The sequence below is a fragment of the Ahaetulla prasina genome, chromosome 11 (assembly GCF_028640845.1).
Source record: "Ahaetulla prasina isolate Xishuangbanna chromosome 11, ASM2864084v1, whole genome shotgun sequence".
NCBI lineage: Eukaryota > Metazoa > Chordata > Lepidosauria > Squamata > Colubridae > Ahaetulla > Ahaetulla prasina.
Window position 1 is genome coordinate 14068776 of NC_080549.1, and position 21241 is coordinate 14090016.

At 46.4% G+C, this 21241-nt stretch overlaps 1 protein-coding gene across 5 annotated transcripts in view; it reads left to right on the top strand.

Moving 5' to 3' along the window:
• Positions 1-21241, top strand: part of NHSL2 (NHS like 2) — a 133574-nt gene that overhangs the window by 53895 nt on the left and 58438 nt on the right. The window contains exon 1 of one of the 5 annotated variants that reach the window (XM_058196556.1): positions 1357-1607. The exons of 3 other annotated variants lie outside the window; for them this stretch is intronic. In XM_058196556.1, coding sequence (XP_058052539.1) covers positions 1493-1607 — 115 coding nt within the window. In that variant the 5' untranslated portion in view covers positions 1357-1492. Of the gene's footprint in view, positions 1-1356; positions 1608-14886; positions 15111-21241 lie in introns of those variants that run through there. One more of the 5 variants, XM_058196557.1, reaches the window with a different exon arrangement.

Here is a 21241-nt window from a genome sequence, read left to right on the forward strand (position 1 = left end):
GGCAGCAGCTCGGCGGCGGGGCCCCGACGGAGGTCGCTCGGCTCCAAGCTCCGGACCGAAAAGCTCGGCGGCGATGCTCCACGGCTTTCCTCCAGCACCACCGCCGCCGCCGCCGCCGCAATAACAGCAGCAGCCGCAGCAGCAGCGGGAGCATCGCGCGGCCAACATGGGCAACTCCCGCCGGTGATGCTGGGGAAAACGCCGCGCGGGAAGCGGCCCCAGCGGACCGCCGCCGTCTCGCCTTCCTCCTCCTCTTCCTCGCGGCTCGTGTGTGTGTGTGTGTGTGTCTACTTCCAATCTAACACCCCCCCTCTCTTCCCACCTCCAAGCCCCACCAGGGAACTCTTAGGGCATCTGGATATGGTCTGAGTGGGTGCATTGAATCCAGGTGCTGGTTGGTTGGTTGGTTGGTTAGTTAGTTGGTTGGTTATTTTTTATTTTTTTATTTTTTTTATTTGCATTTATATCCTGCCCTTCTCCGAAGACTCAGGGCGGCTTATACTATGTTAGCAATAGTCTTCATCCTATTTGTATATTTATATACAAAGTCAACTTATTGCCCCCAACAATCTGGGTCCTCATTTTACCTACCTTATAAAGGATGGAAGGCTGAGTCAACCTTGGGCCTGGTGGGACTTGAACCTGCAGTAATTGCAGGTAGCTGTGTTAATAACAGACTGTCTCAGCAGTCTGAGCCACAGAGGCCCTTCTTGATTGATTGATTGATTGGTTATTGATTGATTGGTTGGTTGGTTATTGATTGATTCATTCATGCAATCAATCAATCAATCAATCATAGATAAGATAACAAGTAAAAGCATCAACATAATTTGGATACACAAAAAGAGTAAGAGTAAAAAGGAAACGTTAGGACAGGGACGGTAGGCACGCAGGTGCACTTCTGCCGTCGCCATCCTTGGCTGCCCCCGAAGGTGATGGCCACTCCGTGGCGGTCACCCACCCGGGACGACAGCACCCACCCACTCCCTTCGGATTTCTCCCACCGGAGCCGCCCCGCGTGGGAAGAAGCAGGGTGGGTGGGGTGGGGGCGGCGGGAAAAGGAAAAGCGCTCTGCACGCGCTCCGCAGCCCTCTTTTTTCAGGCGTCTGCAGCCGGTCCCGGGTGCGGGCGCTCGTCCCCGCTTTTCCCTGCGCGTGTCCGCTCTCGAGGAGGGGTGGGGCCGGAGGAGATCCCTCTCCACACCCCCAACCCAACCCCATCCCTCCACCCACCCCCCCGTGGTTCGTTCCCGGCCCGCCTGCCTGCGGGGCGGGGGCAAAGGAGCGACGGCGATGCGGCGGCGGCGAATCCGGCGGCGGGGAGCTGGGCAGCAGCTCGGCGGCGGGGCCCCGACGGAGGTCGCTCGGCTCCAAGCTCCGGACCGAAAAGCTCGGCGGCGATGCTCCACGGCTTTCCTCCAGCACCACCGCCGCCGCCGCCGCCGCAATAACAGCAGCAGCCGCAGCAGCAGCGGGAGCATCGCGCGGCCAACATGGGCAACTCCCCGCCGGTGATGCTGGGGAAAACGCCGCGCGGGAAGCGGCCCCAGCGGACCGCCGCCGTCTCGCCTTCCTCCTCCTCTTCCTCGCCGGCGGAGCCCCCAACAGGTAGAGTCGGAAAGGTGTTGGCGGGGAGGGGGGGGACGAAGAGTAGAGAACCTGCCTTCAACCTTTTGCCGAGCCACCTGGATCTTTGCGAATGTGTGTGTGTGTGTGTGTTTTTGTGTGCGACTACAATTCCCATCATCCGACTTGCCCAGCTTGGGAAAGGGCCGCCGTGGTTCTTTTCTTCCCTCCGAGGCGGAGGGAGGGAGGGAGGGAAGGAAGAGAGACTTTCCCGGCCGTCGGAAGTTCGAGCCCGGGTTTCGCGGAAGGCTGGGGGCTCGAAAGCCGCTTCCCACGTTCACAAGAACCGGGTCAAGAATGGGATTGGCGGGGGAGGTTGGGTTGGTTAAACCTCGCACCTGCCGGCTTTTACAGCGCTGCCCCCTGCCAAGGTATATTTACCCCTCCCTGTTTCTCTCCCATCCACCCCCCTCACCCACCCAACCCGAAATCCCGGCCAGCTAGCGAATGTCCAAACGCAGGAGCTCCAGGATGGTTTTTGACCGCCTTTGAAAAGCTTTTGTGCCCTTAGGAAGAAGGTCAGGAGAAGGATGCTGAAAAAAGGAGGTTGCCCCTTTGAGGGCCTGAAGGCAAATTGGGGACCAGGGCTCTTAGCTACAGAGAGGAGGTGATGGAAAGGAAAGGAGAAGAGGTGGGGGGTGGGAGAAGAAAAGGAAATTAACCCTTTGTTTCCCTGGATGCTTTTCCGGAATTCTCTCTTTCCTCCAGGCCAAATGGTCCCTGGGATGTACTACTTGGGATCCACCAGGATACAATCCTAACCGGATGCAATAGCTGGGTTTGCTAGCTTTAAAAGGTGATGAGCAAATCTAGAAACTCTGGGGCGATTGCATGGCAAATCCAGAAACTCTGGGGCGATTGCATTGCGAATCCAGAATTTCTGGGGTGATTGCATTGCAAATCCAGAAACTCTGGGATGACTGCAGTACAAATCCAGAAACTATGGGGCGATTGCATTGCGAATCCAGAAATTCTGGGGCTATTGCATCGCAAATCCAGAAACTCTGGGATGATTGCATTGCAAATCCACAAACTATGGGGCTATTGCATTGCAAATCCAGAAGCTCTGGGGCTATTGCATGGCAAATCCAGAAAGTCTGGGCTATTGCATCACGGTTTACTGGTCTTCTTCCTTAACATGTTATGTGAATGCAGCGATAGGAGTTTCAATTTAAGAAGCAGAGATTGGCGTGTTCTTTGCCCTTCCAAGATGCCTGAAAATAATCACACCCTGCAGCCGTAAAACGGGAACACATTGTGTCCTGAAGCTGGCCCATCTGTTGTGTTATGCCTGCGTTTTTGCATTCTTATAGACTTCTAAAGCGTAGAAAAGAATTGGGAAGATGTTCACACCCCACGTTCTGGTTTTATTTTTTTTAAACTGATACCCTGCAGAGCTAATCTGCATAACTGCCTCCATCCTTCTTGTCTGGAAGGAGTGAACCGGTTGAGAGTCTCATCATACTTTCAATAGGAAAAGTGATTATTTTATACATATTTAAGTACCGGTCCCTTTTTTGGGGGGGGCTACACAGCTCATTAAAGCCATGTTAAATATTTTATTTATCCCATTCAATTGTGTCTGATATTTGGAGACTGCCTATAGACATATCCCTGTAGTTTCCATGGCAAGGTTCTTTCCCCTGAAGTGGTTTGCTATTGCCTCCTTCCTAGGGCTGAGAGAAAGTGACTGGCCCAAGGTCACCTATTTGGCTTTGGGCCAAAGGTGAAACTAGAACTCACAGCCTCCCAGTTTCTAGCCTGGTGCTTTCAACCCTTACACCAAACTGGCTAAGGGGATACATATGATGGGAATTAAATCCAGTGGCAGTCCCTGGAATGTACATCAGAATAAGTTCAACCTTGTAGCAAGGAAAAAGGCAGTTGATGTGCCAACTGGAGAGCTGAGTTGGGTTTAATCTTATCCCTGCCTTGCTTTATGGAATAGGACAAGTCTCCTTCAAGATGAGCCTTGATCATTTCGTGAACGTAGCCATGTTGTTGTTGTTGTTATTGTTGTTGTTGTTTTGTCTGCCACACAAAAAGAAGGATGCTTTATCCACAACGTTTTTTCTCTTTGACTTTCCTGCTTAGCCTACGGCTCTGAGCTTTTCCTTGAGGTTCCCCATTCAAATATTCTCCAAACTCAGCTCAGCTTAACTGCTGTGATCCCCTGCTGGTCCCTCCATTTGCAATTTCTCCCCCCCCTTTTAAGGGTGTTTGAAAATAACCGTTTCTCTTTACCTGATGCTAGGAAGGTCATGTACCGCTAATCCTCGGCTTCCGACCACCACCGTTTTGGAGTGGAATTTTGGTTGCTAAGCGACGAAGTCGTTGAGGAAGTCATCCCATAAGCGGATCCAATGTTTATGATCATTTTTCATCACGCTTGTTAAGCAGATCCCTGCTCATTAAGTGACTCGCGTGGTCATCAAGCCAACCCTAGCTTTACCAGTCGACTGCTTTTTTTGGAAACTGGCTGGGAAGGTTGCAAACCATGATCAGATGGCGGTAGGATGCCTGTCAGTTGCCAAAAACACCTGAATCGCGACCGGGTGTCTGCGAAGGTGGTGTGATAGTGTGATCATTTCAACTTAGAGGTCCTAAATCACTTTCTCTGAGGCCCACGGTAACTTCAAACCATTGTTAAACGAATGGTCGCAAGTCAAGGACGGCCTGTAGTGAAATACGTTAGATCTTTTGCAATCTTCAGTCTTGAAATCTGTTGGAACAGGAAGAGTTACTGCAGATTCTAGCTCGGTGGCTACTAACCTTTTCGGCACCGAGTGCCGAACAAGCACGCATGCGTGCACTGGAGCATCGGAGCATCGGAACCGGGAAGAGAGAAGGTCCAGCACGCATGTACACTAGCCAGCTGCTGTCTTCCTGGTTCCAGGGCGCGCATGCACTCTGGACAGCTGGTCCAGCTGGCCGATGCACATGTGTGCGCCGGAACCCAGAAAAGAGCAGCTGGCTGCTGCGCATGTGCATGACAGAACCCGGAAGGGCAGTTGGTGATGGCGCGCATACCCACAGCGAGGGCTCTGCATGGCACATCTGGTACACATGCCATAGGTTTGCCATCACGGTTCTAGCTCCTTATTCCAAATAGATGTGAGGATTTCCTGCCAGGATATCATTGTTCCATCTAGCATCTCTTTGTGTCGGGAGAAATAGTATGGTAATAGTGGTTAAAATGAAGGAGGAAGGGTTTTTTTTCCTTTTGTATTTGGAGAAAGTTATGTGTTTTGAGAAGAAATATGTTTTTTCTTCTCTTCTGTCTCATCTTTTCATCTCCCTCCTGTTGGTTCCTTAGGCTTTATCACTTGTTTGCATCCTATGGTTTATGATAGTATCTTACGATTTATGATCTATGACTTGACATTTATCTGTAGGTACACTGAGAGTTTATGCACCGGAGACAAAATTCCTTGTGCGTCCAATCCCACTTGGCAGATAATAAAGAATATCTGATTCCAATTTTCTGGAATGGTTCAAGGCTTAATACGTTGCCCTAAACTTGTTTGGTAAATTTATGGCTCAATATATTTTGTGAATGCAGAAAATGGCTTAATTCAGCAACCAATATGTTGTTTGCTGTTTAGCTAGTGTTGTTAGCTTACACTTCATTGTGTTGAGTGGCTCAAAAGGGCCGGGATAGCTCAGGCAATAGAGAAGCCTGTTATTAGAACACAAAGCCTGCAATTACTGCAGGTTCGAGCCCGGCCCAAGGTTGACTCAGCCTTCCACCCTTTATAAGGTAGGTAAAATGAGGACCCAGATTGTTGGGGGGGCAATAAGTTGACTTTGTAAAAATATATATATATATACAAATAGAATGAGACTATTGCCTTATACATTGTAAGCCGCCCTGAGTCTTCGGAGAAGGGTGGGGTATAAATGTAAACAAAAAAAAAAAAAAGCAGGCAAATGCGAGTAGATAAATAGGTACCACTTTTGGTGGTAAGGCAACAACGTTCCATGCGCCTTTTCCGTATAACCATGCTGGTTACATGTCCCGACGAAATTGTCTTCGGACAACGCTGGTTCCCTCGACCAAGAAAGGGAGATGAGCACTATGCTCTAAAGTCGGAAACGAATGGATAGGAGAAATCTTTGTTGTTGTTAGCTGCGAAGTCGTGTCCGACCCATCGCAACCCCATGGACAACGTTCCTCTAGGCTTTCCTGTCCTCTATCATCCTCTGCTTCAGTGACTCCATCCAGCCACATCATTCTCTGTCGTCCCGTTCTTCTTTTACCCTCAATCTCTTCTCCAGTGAGTCCTTCTTTCTCATTAGGTGGCCAAAGTATTTCAGTTTCATCTTCAGGATCTGGCCTTCTAAAGAGCAGTCAGGGTTGATCTCCTCTAGGACTGACCAGTTTGATCGCCTTGCAGTCCAAGGGACTCGCAGGAGTCTTCTCCAGCACCAGAGTTCAAAGGCCTCCATTCTTTGGCGCTCAGCCTTCCTTACGGTCCAGCCTTCCCAGCCATACATTGCAACTGGGAAAACCATTACAGCATCGGACTTTCCTTTCACCACCAGATACACCCACAGCTGAGCGTCCTTTCGGCTTTGGCCCAATCGCTTCATTCTTTCTGGCGCTACTAGTGCCAGCCCTCCGCTCTTCCCCAGTAGCACCTTCCGACTTGAGGGGCTCATCTTCCAGCGTCATATGTTTTTTCCTTTTTATACTGTCCATGGGGTTTTCATGGCAAAGATACTGGAGATGGTTGCCATTTCCTTCTCCAGTGGATCACATTTTGTCAGAGCTCTCTGCTATGACCTGTCCGTCTTGGGTGTCCCTGCATGGCATAGCTCATAGCTTCATTGAGCTACGTAAGCCCCCTCGCCACGACAAGGCAGTAATCCAGGAAGGGGAGGAGAAATCTTTACCTTTATCTTTTAGGAATGAAGGGTGTGGCAGGGCCCCTTTGCAGATGGCCAGGGACTGAGAAGGAGAAGCAGGGTTTGCAATGTGGTTTCTTCTTCTTCGTCTTCTTCGTCTTCTTTTTTTTTTGTCTCCTAATTTGATTTTGTTTGAGTCCCAACTTTGCAGCGATGCTCTGTTGGGATGCAGCATTCCAGGGACGTTGGGTCTCCATCTAAGAAAACAGGAAAAAGAGAGGGAAAAAAAAAAAAGACAAATGAATTCATACCATTATCTTCAGCCCCGAGTGCTGCCCCCCCAACATTTCTACATTTTTTTTCCCCCTTTCCCAAATTCCTCTTATATGTATAGTTCTCAATGGAGCGGAATGTGAAGTTTGTTCATTTCACAATAAGTTTTTAAGCACAGGATCGGGGATTAAGAAGCTCTGCTGAGCATTTCCGCACTATTAAAAAGAAATCAAGTTTCTAGCCCTCAAGGCTGATGAAAACAAGCCTTTAAAAAAGGGGGGGGGTAGCTCAGGGCATTTCTAGTGAAATCCCGGAAGACGAAAGAAAGGGAGTTGCAATGAATCAGGATTTCCAACAATCTGAAGGCATGAAGGAAGGCGAGATTGAATATATATATATATATATATATATATATATATATATATATATATATATATATATATATATATATATATATATATATATATATAGGTCTTTGGTTGTTCGGGTTTTCTCCGTGTAAAATTAGAAGTGTCTTGGCGACGTTTCTGAAGTCTCATTCGTCATCTTCAGGCTTCAGCTTCGTGCTTCTGGGAGCAATGTGTGATCGCAGCTGTTTCTTCCTTTTAACTGCTAGTGGGGGTTTGAACTGATTGGGTGGGAGCTTGGCTGTGCTAACATCTATAACGGACAAAAATACAAACAAATAGAAGGCGCACCCATGGGATCACCCCTCTCACCTGTCATTGCCAACCTCTACATGGAACACTTTGAAACCCAAGCACTAGAAAAATCTGATCACAAACCCAAACTCTGGCTCAGATACGTAGACGACACCTTCATAATCTGGCCACACGGGAAAGAAAAACTTGAAAACTTCCTCACACACCTCAATAGCCTACACCCCAAAATACAGTTCACCATGGAAACAGAAGTTAACAACCAACTTCCCTTCCTAGATGTCTTAGTCTACAAGAAACCCAATGGCTCCCTAGGACACACCATCTACCAGAAGAAAACACACACAAACCGCTATCTGCATGCACTCTCACACCACCACCCAGCACAGATCAACTCCGTAGCCAAGACACTCATCTCTAGAACAAAATGCTTAGCTGACGAACAACACCTAAATACCGAACTACACACTCTCACAAACGTACTAACATCCAATGGATTCCAGAGAAATAAGATTACCAAACTAATCCAAAAGAACCCCCACTAAAACCCAAGACAGAGAGCAAGAAAATGGCACAGCCCTCCTCCCATATATAAAAGGCACCACAGACAGAATCAGCAAGATCCTCCACAAACATAACATCAAGACAGCATTCTGCACAAACCAAAAATATCCACCATCCTAAGAAACCCCAAAGACAAAATTGAGTTAGAAAATCAAGGAGTATATGAAATCCCATGCACCGCCTGCCCCACCACATACATTGGACAAACCAACAGAAGAATAAGTGCACGCATTGAAGAACACAAGAACTCATTCAAAAAAGAGGAACCAACTTCTTCCTGGTCCAACACTTTAAAGTCACAGGACACGATATTGACTTTAAAAAGACCAGAACTATCGCCAAAACTGAACACTTTAACAACAGAATAATCAGAGAAGCCATCGAGATAGAAAAACGCCCACACAGCATGAACAAACGAGATGATACCTCCCGCCTACCAGCCATTTGGAAACCTGCCCTTATTGACAAACGTGTCCCTAACACGAGGAATGACACCAGACCCACACTCACGAGGTCCACACAGGATGTCACCACCACACATCCACCCAGAAAGCACACCCAAACCCACACTGATCAGGAAGCACGACCAAGGACCAGAAGCCAGACCGCAGCTGCAACATTAGCCACTTCAAACCCCTCCAATCCATACATGCAGCAGACTGACACCCACTACGAAGATGTAGCACGACCACGAACACGAAGCCAAACAGCAGCAGTGCAGCTCACCAGCTCAAATCCCCCTGCAGCACAGATTAGACTGAGCACAACCAAGCCCCCACCAACACAGGACACACCCCCAGCCAATCAGAGCACAGAAAACCCCATCCAATCAGAGCACAGCCAAGCTCCCACCCAATCAGTTCAAACCCCACTAGCAGTTAAAAGGAAGAAACAGCTGCGATCACACATTGCTCCCAGAAGCACGGTTGAAGCCTGAAGATGACGAATGAGACTTCGTCGAAACGTCGCCAAGACACTTCAATTTTACACGGAGAAAACCCGAACAACCAAAGACCTATATACAAACACCCGTGAAAACCTCAGAAAACAAATATTGCACCTCTACGGGAGGAAATCCACCATCTGACCAGGACCTATGAAAACTAGAAGTCCAAGAGCTTCCATTTTATGTGACCTCGCATTCCTCTGAAACTGCCGATGATCAAAATTTAATCCCCAAATGCTTCCAATTGAAATTCCACTCCAACTCTGCAGCCACCAAACGATCCTAAAAAGAACAGAATTGGCCTTAATCAGAAATGAACTTCACACCCTCAATCAATCACCCACCTTCCTCCCTTTTGTTTCCTTCCATCTCTGAGCCGGGGCGGGGCCTTTAAGAAGCTTCTTTTGGAAACAAAACTCATCGGAAAGGCATTGGTGGGTAGGTGGGTGGGTGGGAGATTCTGGAAGCTGTTGCCATGGTGCCCGGATGATTGCTTTTAGCCTGCTAATTAGCAGGCAGAGGCAGCAAATCGCAAGGTGTTGTGCGAGGAGGATGTCAGAAGTGATGTTCCAGCCGATTGGCTGTCGATTTGAGGAGGGGAGAGGCTGGCTGTTTATTTTTCCTACCTGCCTCCTGCAGTGCAGGTGAGGGGGAGTGGAGCTTAAGCCACCACTGGGGTGAGGGGGAGAGAAAGAGCTGGAAAAACCAGCCAGGCTATGGGGAAAAAAAAATATTTGCATGTTGTTGAATCAGAAAAGATGCAAAAGATTCCATTCCTCCTTCCCTTTAAAAAAAAAAAAAAAGCCATCGATGTCCGGAAGTTGATTCAGTTTGGTTTTCAACTTCTAATGCAGGAACGTCCATCCTTGGCAATTTTAAGACTGGTGGACTTCAGGTCCTGCCGGCTGACTGGCTGGCTGTGGAATTCTGGGACTTGAAGTCCACCAGTCTTAAAGTTGCCAAGGCTGGGTGCCTCTGTTCTAAGGTGTTTCTATGCAGGACAGGGGGACATGGTGGCCTAGTGGCTAAGACGCTGAGCTTGTCGATTGAAAAGGTCAGCAGTTCAGCAGTTCAAATCCCTCGTGCCGCGTAACGGGGCGAGCTCCCGTGACTTGTCCCGGCTTCTGCCAACCTAGCAGTTCGAAAGCAGGTAAAAAATGCAAGTAGAGAAATAGGGACCACCTTTGGTGGGACGGTAACAGTGTTCCATGCGCCTTTGGCATTGAGTCATGCCAGCCACATGACCATGGAGACGTCTTTGGACAGCACTGGCTCTTCGGCTTTGAAACGGAGATGAGCACCACCCCCTAGAGTCGGGAACGACCAGAACATGTATACAAGTGGAACCTTTACCTTTTTATGCAAGACAGAGAACCCAGGATAGAGGGATTCCAGCATCCTTTTGAATCCCCGGAGCCAAAGAATTTTGATCTCCTTTCTCTGCTTTGTTCAGGCTTGAAGAGAGGAATCGGTTGGCTTTGGAGGTGCCACAGTTGGCTTCCCGTGCCAAGGAATTGCACAAGCCCTTCCTTCCGTGGGGAAAGTTGGAGGGCTGTCCTTCTTTTAATTTCATGGGACTTAGGCATGATGGTTAAAGATGCTGAACTTGTCAGCCAGAGAGATGAGAGCCCGGGTTTGAGACCTGAGCACAGTGCAAGACTGAGTGAGCTCCCGTACCTTTCTTCTAGCTCCTTCCCACCTAGTGGCTCAAAAGGGCCGGGATAGCTCAGGCAATAGAGAAGCCTGTTATTAGAACACAAAGCCTGCAATTACTGCAGGTTCGAGCCCGGCCCAAGGTTGACTCAGCCTTCCACCCTTTATAAGGTAGGTAAAATGAGGACCCAGATTGTTGGGGGGGCAATAAGTTGACTTTATAAAATATATATATATATATACAAATAGAATGAGACTATTGCCTTATACATTGTAAGCCGCCCTGAGTCTTCGGAGAAGGGTGGGGTATAAATGTAAACAAAAAAAAAAAAAGCAGGCAAATGCGAGTAGATAAATAGGTACCACTTTTGGTGGTAAGGCAACAACGTTCCATGCGCCTTTTCCGTATAACCATGCTGGTTACATGTCCCGACGAAATTGTCTTCGGACAACGCTGGTTCCCTCGACCAAGAAAGGGAGATGAGCACTATGCTCTAAAGTCGGAAACGAATGGATAGGAGAAATCTTTGTTGTTGTTAGCTGCGAAGTCGTGTCCGACCCATCGCAACCCCATGGACAACGTTCCTCCAGGCTTTCCTGTCCTCTATCATCCTCTGCTTCAGTGACTCCATCCAGCCACATCATTCTCTGTCGTCCCGTTCTTCTTTTACCCTCAATCTCTTCTCCAGTGAGTCCTTCCTTCTCATTAGGTGGCCAAAGTATTTCAGTTTCATCTTCAGGATCTGGCCTTCTAAAGAGCAGTCAGGGTTGATCTCCTCTAGGACTGACCGGTTTGATCGCCTTGCAGTCCAAGGGACTCGCAGGAGTCTTCTCCAGCACCAGAGTTCAAAGGCCTCCATTCTTTGGCGCTCAGCCTTCCTTACGGTCCAGCCTTCCCAGCCATACATTGCAACTGGGAAAACCATTACAGCATCGGACTTTCCTTTCACCACCAGATACACCCACAGCTGAGCGTCCTTTCGGCTTTGGCCCAATCGCTTCATTCTTTCTGGCGCTACTAGTGCCAGCCCTCCACTCTTCCCCAGTAGCACCTTCCGACTTGAGGGGCTCATCTTCCAGCGTCATATGTTTTTTCCTTTTTATACTGTCCATGGGGTTTTCATGGCAAAGATACTGGAGATGGTTGCCATTTCCTTCTCCAGTGGATCACATTTTGTCAGAGCTCTCTGCTATGACCTGTCCGTCTTGGGTGTCCCTGCATGGCATAGCTCATAGCTTCATTGAGCTACGTAAGCCCCCTCGCCACGACAAGGCAGTAATCCAGGAAGGGGAGGAGAAATCTTTACCTTTATCTTTTAGGAATGAAGGGTGTGGCAGGGACCCTTTGCAGATGGCCAGGGACTGAGAAGGAGAAGCAGGGTTTTCAATGTGGTTTCTTCTTCTTCGTCTTCTTCGTCTTCTTTTTTTTTTGTCTCCTAATTTGATTTTGTTTGAGTCCCAACTTTGCAGCGATGCTCTGTTGGGATGCAGCATTCCAGGAACGTTGGGTCTCCATCTAAGAAAACAGGAAAAAGAGAGGGAAAAAAAAAAAGACAAATGAATTCATACCATTATCTTCAGCCCCGAGTGCTGCCCCCCCAACATTTCTACATTTTTTTCCCCCTTTCCCAAATTCCTCTTATATGTATAGTTCTCAATGGAGCGGAATGTGAAGTTTGTTCATTTCACAATAAGTTTTTAAGCACAGGATCGGGGATTAAGAAGCTCTGCTGAGCATTTCCGCACTATTAAAAAGAAATCAAGTTTCTAGCCCTCAAGGCTGATGAAAACAAGCCTTTAAAAAAGGGGGGGGGGTGTAGCTCAGGGCATTTCTAGTGAAATCCCGGAAGACGAAAGAAAGGGAGTTGCAATGAATCAGGATTTCCAACAATCTGAAGGCATGAAGGAAGGCGAGATTGAATATATATATATATATATATATATATATATATATATATATATATATATATATATATATATATATATATATATATATGTATATATGTATATATATATGTATATATGTATGTATGTATGTATGTATATATATGTATATATGTATATATATATATACATATATATACATACATATATATATATATATATATATATATATATATATATATATATATATATATGTTTTCTGAGGTTTTCACGGGTGTTTGTATATAGGTCTTTGGTTGTTCGGGTTTTCTCCCGTGTAAAATTGGAAGTGTCTTGGCAACGTTTCGACGAAGTCTCATTCGTCATCTTCAGGCTTCAGCTTCGTGCTTATATATATATATATATATATATATATATATATATATATATATATATATATATATATAGAGAGAGAGAGAGAGAGAGAGAGAGAGAGAGAGAGAGAGAGAGAGAGAGAGAGAGCGCCAAGTGCTTTGGCAGTCCTTGTTTTGGTAGCTCTGCAGCTTTTTTTGTGAAATACCTATAGCCTTGGGCACATACCTCAAAATTCATTTCTGCAAAGATAGGAATGGAGGGGGGGGGAGGACATATTTTCACTAAGAGCCCTTGGGCCATGCATGATTACTAAGCACTCAAGGAATTGGCTTTGCTCCAGGGAGGTGTTTTCCTTGCAGTGATTAAACTCCCCGATTGCCAGAAAGAAGTTTTCAGCAATTGAATTCCTTCCCTCTGGAGAACAATCCTGATTCTACATTTAACCCAATCTGCGCTCTCTCTCTCTCTCTCTCTCTCTCTCTCTCTCTCTGTGTGTGTGTGTGTGTAGACTCCCATGGTTGGAGAGGAAAGAGGAAGCATTTGGGGGTATCCATTACCTTCACAGTTCCTACTTTATAAAAGATGGAAGGCTGAGTCAACCTTGGGCCTGATGGGGCTTGAACCTGCAGTAATTGCAGGCAGCTGTGTTAATAATAGACTATCTTACCAGTCTGAGCCACAGAGGCCCTGTTTCTCTCCGCTTCTTCCAATCTTGTGCTATTTAGATACAGATACAGATTAACAGAGTTGGAAGGGACCTTGTAGATCATCTAGTCCACCCCCGCTGCCCAAGCAGGAGACCCTATACCATTTCTGACAAATGGCTGTCCAATCTCTTCTTGAAAGCCTCCAGTGATGAAGCTCCTACAACTTCTAAAGGCAACTTCTGTTCCATGGCTTGATTGCTCTCAATGTCAGAAAATTTCTCCTTATTTCCAGGTTGAATCTCTCCTTGATCAGTTTCCATCCATTATTCCTTTGTGTGCTTTGGAAAATAGCTTGACCCCCTCCTCTCCATGGAAGCCCCTCAAATATTGGAAGACGGCTATCCTGTCTCCTCTGGTCCTTCTCTTCACCAGACTAGCCATGCCCAGTTCCTGCAACTGTTCATCGTATGTTTTAACCTCCATTCCCCTAATCATTTTGGTTGCTCTTCTCTGCACTCTTTCTAGAGTCTCCACATCCTTTATCGTGTATCGTGGAGACCAAAACTGGATGCAGTATTCTAGGTGTGGTCTTACTAAAGCTTTATAGAGTGGCATTAGTACCTCCCTTGATCTTGATTGTATCCCTCTGTTAATGCAGTTTAGGATTGCATTGGCTTTTTTTGCCTGCCACCGCACACTGCTGGCTCATATTGAACTGGTTGTCCGCTAAGATGCCAAGATCCTTCTCATAGTTCCTGCTATTAAGCCTGGTTTCTTGGAGTTTTTTTGTTTTGTTTTTATTTCATTTTGTCACAACAGGATATACAATCATCAACATAAACAATAACCCATCATGAGAGAAAAAAAAGTACACATAAGTAAAAGTATGCAACAACTATGTTAATTTGATATAATGAAGGGAACAATAGGACAGGAACGGTAGGCACTTTTCTGCTCTTATGCACGCCCCTTTATTTATTTATTTATTTATTTATTTATTTATTTATTTATTTATTTATTTATTTATTTATTTGTTTATTTATTTATTCATTCATTTATTTATTTATAGTCCTTTATTTATTTTTTTCTATGCAAAGTAAACACCCTACTTTAGCCCAGAATGCTTCCGGGGTTCAAACCGTGGTGTTTCCCAAAACTTGGGAAAGTCAAAATCACGACCGATTTTCTGGCCAGCTCAGAATCTGCCGGGTTTCCCTCTTGTCGCTAGGAAGGAAGACGGGACAAGGCAATGACAATGAGCAAGCCGGAGTTGACTCAAATATCCAAGTCCGGGCGATTTCCTCTCTCTCTCTCTCTCTGTCTCCGGCCAGGGGCCGCTGAATGTGGGGGAGGAGGCGTGGAGCAGGCTCCGGCAGGGGAACAAAAGGGACAACTCCCTCCGGGTTCACTGGCTCAAGTGGTGGGAGAGTGACCCATCTAGGACCGGGCTGCAGGGTGGCCGATATTTTTCCCCAGTTGCTGTAAGCCAAGATTGGAAGGCAGGAGGTTGCTGAAAAGCGGGCTGCCGGGGGAAACAATTGGGAGTTTTCTAGTGTGCATGCTTGGTGGACCTCTGGAGACCGTCGGTTGCAGCCTGTGGGGTCGTCAGTGGTTATGGAGAAGACAGGATCTTTGTTGGTGGCTTTGCACAGAGCAGGTAAGAGAGAAAGCTGGTTGGGTGACAGACAGAGCAGCGGGCGATAAAAAGCTCTGGTGAGGTGTTGCATGCGTGGTGCATGGGCTCCTGGATCTCCTTAAACCGTACTTTCTATCATGATTCCTCCAATTGATCACAGTGGCACCTTGGTTCCCACAACATGACTCAAAAGCTCAACAAAGAATGTTCTTTCTGCGCCAACTCAGAAAGCTCAAAACTGCTGATAACAGTTCTACAGAGAAATTATTGAGTCTGTCATCTGCACCTTTATAACTGTCTGGTTTGGTTCTGCAATCCAACAAGACAGACACGGACTTCAGAGGATAGTTAGAACTGCAGAAAAAACAACTGCTACCAACCTGCCTTCTATGGAGGATCTGTATACTGCACGAGTCAAAAAGAAGGCTGTGAAAATATTTACAGACCTCTTGCATCCTGGACATAAATTGTTTCAACTCCTACCCTCAAAATGACATTATAGAGCACTGCACATCAGAACAATTAGACACAAGGACAGTTTTTTCCCAAATGCCATCACTCTGCTTAACAACTAATTCCCAAAACAGTCAAATAATTTACTAAGACTGTATTACTATTATTCTTTTCTTCCTTACTAGTATCTATCTCTTCCCACTTATTGCTATAACCGTGTCACTTGTATCTTTCAATTATATTGTTTTTATTTGTTTCCTAGTGCTATTTTATAGCTAATTGGTAACCTTGGCTATCGCTAAGTGTTGTATTTTTTTGTTCTCAATGAATATATTTTATTCTCCTTATGTACACTGAGAGCATATACACCAAAGACAAATTCCTTGTGTGTCCAATCACACTTGGCCAATAAAGAATTCTTATTCTATTCTATGACCAAAACCCAAGCCAACAAACCAGATCTGTAGGAATACATTGTTGACCTGGAGATGGGGGGAAAAAACAATAGTTCCCCAGGATGGTTTTTTTTCCTTGCAAAGTTTTTTTCTTTTTCAATCCAAAGATCGAATTCAGTCTTAAGCTAAAATCTATCCCTCCTGCTTTTCTACTTAAATAATACAGAGAGTAGCGTGAGTAACTCTTTCTCTGGGCAGTTTCCAAGCTACTAAATCTGTTTCGGTCCAGACTTTAAAACCCAGGGGTAGGTTTATGTGAATTCTTTTTTCTTTTCGTTTTTGGATGTCCTAAGTTACGCGGGGAAAGAATGAAAATCAATTGTTCCGAAGCAAGAGAGACAGATAAATATTTTTCTACATGTGTCCTGCAGAAGACATTATTTTTAGAAGATTTATTACCTCCTGTATAGAAGGGGAAAAGGAAGGCCGCTTGTCAGGAAGCGTTTTCTATGAACGTTAAAAAAGAAACGCTGTTTTTAAAAAGTAGATGAAAACTCTTGGATTTTTAAAAAACGGGGCTGTTGCAGACTAGTGTGTTAGGTACAGCTGTTGTAATGCAGTGATTAAAGTGTTGAAAAAGATTGGGCCAAACCAAAGTTATACGCCCACCCTTCAGCTACAAGTACAAGTGATTTATAATATAATACTAATAATTAATAATAACAGTAACAGAGTTGGAAGGGACCTTGGAGGTCATCTAGTCCAACCCCTTGCTCACACAGGAGATTTATACTAGGGATTCGACCTGCTGAATTGTCGACCTTTCTGATCGGCAAGCTCAGCGTCTTAGCCACTGAGCCACCTAGCCAGGCCTTTGGGTGAGGCAATAGGTTTTTTTGGTCCAGCCTACCTTATAGGGTTGTGGTTGGAACAACATGAAGAGAACCTTCTCGTACGTTGCTTTGAGCAAAAGATAAAGGCAATAAAAGATTGCACTGCAGATTCTCTCAATGAGCTAGAAATCGCTGTCGAGAAAATGCCTCCCTCCCATTTACTCCTTTCAGCGGCAGAAGATCAAAGACTCAAGAAAGGGACGAGTGAGGTCATCTTTTCACTTGTAGTTAAGATCAGAGCAAAGCCCAAAGTTATTTCAAATCTCCTTTAGGATTTTACAATGTGCTTTTGACAAAAGGCCTGGGATTTTTTTTACCGAGCCTGGGAGATCATTGTGTGTGTTTTTATACCTGTCTCGAAGCAAGAGAGTTTGCAACACACACCTGTGTTATATGGCAAAACCCTGATTAATAGCTTCCCTGGTGCAAATTCTCCCCTTTTGTGTAGCTGAGATGTTTACAGTGCGGGGCATGTGAGGGTTGTGTGCATTCCTTCTACACCGGGTTTGTTTAGCGTGTTGCTGTAACTCTTGGGTGTTCTGGAGGTGGTAGAAAAAAGGTGTCAGTAGACAAAAGGTGAACAACTTTCTGATCGCAGAAAACATCTTCCCTTGCAGAAAAGATCAGATCTGTTGCTAAGGAGAAGGAAAAGGGATATTATAACAAAAGTGAAAGAATAGAATGGAATGGAATGGAATGGAATAGAATAGAATAGAATGCACTGCAATGCAATGGAATGGAATCAGTGGTGAAATCCAATTTTTTTACTACCGGTTCTATGGGCGTGGCATTGTGGACATGGTGTGGCTTGGTGGGTGTGGTTTGGTGGTCATGGCAGGGGAAGGATACTGCAAAATCCCCATTGCTACCCGATCCTGGGGCCAGCCAGAGGTGGTATTTGCTGGTCATCCGAACTGCTCAAAATTTCTGCTGCCAGTTCTCCAGAACCTGTCAGAACCTGCTAGATTTCACCCCGGAATGGAATGGGAGGAGAGGAGAGGAGAGGAGAGGAGAGGAGAGGAGAGGGGCTGGGATAGCTCAGGCAATAGAGAAGCCTGTTATTAGAACACAAAGCCTGCAATTACTGCAGGTTCGAGCCCGGCCCAAGGTTGACTCAGCCTTCCACCCTTTATAAGGTAGGTAAAATGAGGACCCAGATTGTTGGGGGGGCAATAAGTTGACTTTGTAAAAAATATACAAATAGAATGAGACTATTGCCTTATACATTGTAAGCCGCCCTGAGTCTTCGGAGAAGGGCGGGGTATAAATGTAAACAAAAAAAACAAAAAAAGAAGAGAAGAGAAGAGAAGAGAAGAGAAGAGTGGGAAAGGACCTTGGAGGTCTTCTAGTCCAACCCCCTGCTTAGGCAGGAAACCCTATACCATTTCAGACAAATGGTTGTCCAATCTCTTCTTTAAAACTTCCAGTGTCGGAGCATTTACAATACCTAGAGGCAAACTGATTAATTGTAACTCTCAAGAAATTTCTCCTTAGTTCTAGGTTGCTTCTCTCCTTGATTGGTTTCCACCCCTTGCTTCTTGTCCTGCCCTCAGGTGCTTTGGAGAATAGCTTGACTCCCTCTTTTTGGTGGCAGCCCCTGAGATATTGCAACACTTGCTATCACGTCGCCCCTAGTCCTTCTTTTCATCACATTTCATCACATAAAGTAGATAACCCCTCTCTTGTTCTGAATCCCGTTGGCTTGTTTCAGACTCACCTGCCATAGATGCGCCATAGATTCCCTAAAAAGAACAGAGCTACAGCACAGTTGTTATTCTGCCCGTGTGTTTTTGGTCTCAGCAGCAGACAGAAATAGCCAGGCCATCTTTGTGTAGCAATAGAAGAGAATATCTGCAACTCGGGGTTGAATTGTGGAGTCTCTGAGCACCAAAGACTCCACAATTTGTACAGGTTTAGAGGTTGAACAGGGTTCAACTGGGTGGGATGGGCTCATCCACGAAGGAGCATCCATGAGGTCCACAATTATCGAGCAAGAAGTTGAGAGAACCATCCAAGAAGAAGATGTGGACAATCACCTCCATGCTGCTTCCAAAAAAATGGCATAGCTACATCCATGTGGTCTTCGGAAGATGAGCTTGAGTGGAAGAGAACATTCCTTCCCTATAGGTTCCCCTCACATATATGTGCTAGTCGTTCCCGACTCTAGGGGGCGGTGCTCACCTCCGTTTCAAAGCCAAAGAGCCAGCGCTGTCCGAAGACGTCTCCGTGGTCATGTGGCCGGCATGACTCAACGCCAAAGGCGCACGGAACACTGTTCCCTTCCCACCAAAGGCGGTCCCTATTTTTCTACTTGCATTTTTTTTACATGCTTTCGAACTGCTAGGTTGGCAGAAGCTGGGACAAGGAACGGGAGCTCACCACGTTACACGGCGCTAGGGATTCGAACCGCTGAACTGCCGACCTTTCGATCGACAAGCTCAGCGTTTTATCCACTGAGCCACCGAAAGAACAAAATTCAACCAAAGTTGTTATACTAGAAGATTGGACCATTCTTTGCCTTGATGCCTCAGCCTTTTCTCCAACTCTTCCAACTTTGCTTGAGTTGGCAGGGAGGTGCTGTCGCCGCTTTCCGAGCGATCTTGTGCTTTACAGGGAAAAGGAAGGTGGGTAAGTTGCTATTTAGCCAGGCTGGATGCCTAGCTGTGCATTGTCTTTCTGCCTCTGATCTCACCTCTTGGCCTGAACCCTGGGCCTCCTTCCTCCCACTTGACTTGTAGGCAATTTCCATGAATTGTGTTTGGTACGGATCCGAGGGTTGGAGGTGGGGGGTGGGAGGTGGGGGAACAGAGCAGCAGAGCCTCATGGCTAGGTCCAAAGGCCCACGAAGCGTTCTCGTGGAGTTGTTTGAAGGTCGCTCATATCTCAGCAGCTGAGCAATTCAGGCACAGCTGAATTGAGAAAACAACAACAAAAACAAAAAAATGAATCCTTGCTACTTCTTAAGAATTCACCAGGGGAATTGCATGAAGTCTCCTCCCCTTCTCCTCCAGTCCTTGAAGGAGGTCCTTCAAGGTCCTTGAAGCCATGCAGATTCGCAGAACATTTCTGAATAAAGCTGCTAGCTGGCATCACCTTTAAGTAAAATCCAAATAGCTGAGTAGTTGGAAGCCAACCCTCTAAAACACTGGGGGGTGATGAGAGGGAGGGAGGGAGAGAGGGAGAGAGGGGGGGAGGGAGGGAGAGAGAGGGGAGGGCAGGGGGGGAGGGACAGAGAGAGAGGGAGGGGAGAGATGGGGAGAGAGAAAGGGAGAGGGGAGAGGGAGAGAGAGGGGAGGAGAGGGAGGGAGAGAAAGGGGAGGGAGAGGAGGAGAGAAGGAGGGGAGGAAGGGAGAAGGACAGAGAGAGAAAGGGGAGGGGAGAAAGGGAGAGAGAAAGGGGAGGAGAGAGGGAGAGAAGGGAGGGGAGGAGAGAAAGAAAGAGGGAGAGAGAGAGGGAGAGAAAAGGGAGGAAAGAGAAAGGGGGTGAGAGAGGGAGAGAGAGAGAGAGGAGGGAGGGGAGAGAGTGGGAGAGAAAGGGGGGAGAGAGAAAGGGGGAGGGGAGAGAGATGATAGACAGATAAGGTGGATTTCAATAGCTGTTTGTCAAAAATAGGCTGGCTGAAGAGTCTGAGTTTGTAGAAGTGAGCAAAAAAAAATAATTCTTTTCCTTTTAGTAATCAAGCAATGCAGCTTGTCCAGGCAAGGGGGTTATAAATCACACCCAGGGTTTTCAAAATAGATGTTGTTATTCTGTGCAAAGCTGTTTCTAATTCGGCCTGGTGGAGACTCCCCTGTCTTCTTCCAGTGTGTGGAACCAACACCTCTGCTGCCATCTCCAGAAGTTTGGCCCATGCTATAATCGTGGGTCAGAAATGTAGTTGCCCAAACATATCTGGAGATGTAGGAGAAAAGCAGGCAGAGCTGGTGGGGGGGTGGCGGTGGGTGGACAGAGTTGAGCATGTCATCAGCTTAGAGTCCTTACATTGCCACAAACGATCAAAGTCCAACTTTCTTGAATTCCGTTGACTCTTACCTGGCGCCAATTTAGTATTGAACTTTACTTGCCTAGACGTGTGTTTGCAAGTAATCCTTGACCGCAATTGTGCCCAGTGTCCATTGCTAAGCAAGACAGCCGTTAAATCCGTTGCGATCGATTTGAGGGCCTTACTTGCCACAGGTGTTAAGCGAATCACTGCAGTTGTTAAGTGAATCACAGGGCTGTTAAGTGAATCTGGCTCATCTATTGACGTTGCTGGTCAGAAAGCCTCCATCGGGGATCACCAGACCCTTGGACAACTGCAACCATCATAAAGACATGCCAGAATAGAATAGAATAGAATAGAATAGAATAGAATAGAATAGAATAGAATAGAATAGAATAGAATAGAATAGAATAGAATTTTTTATTGGCC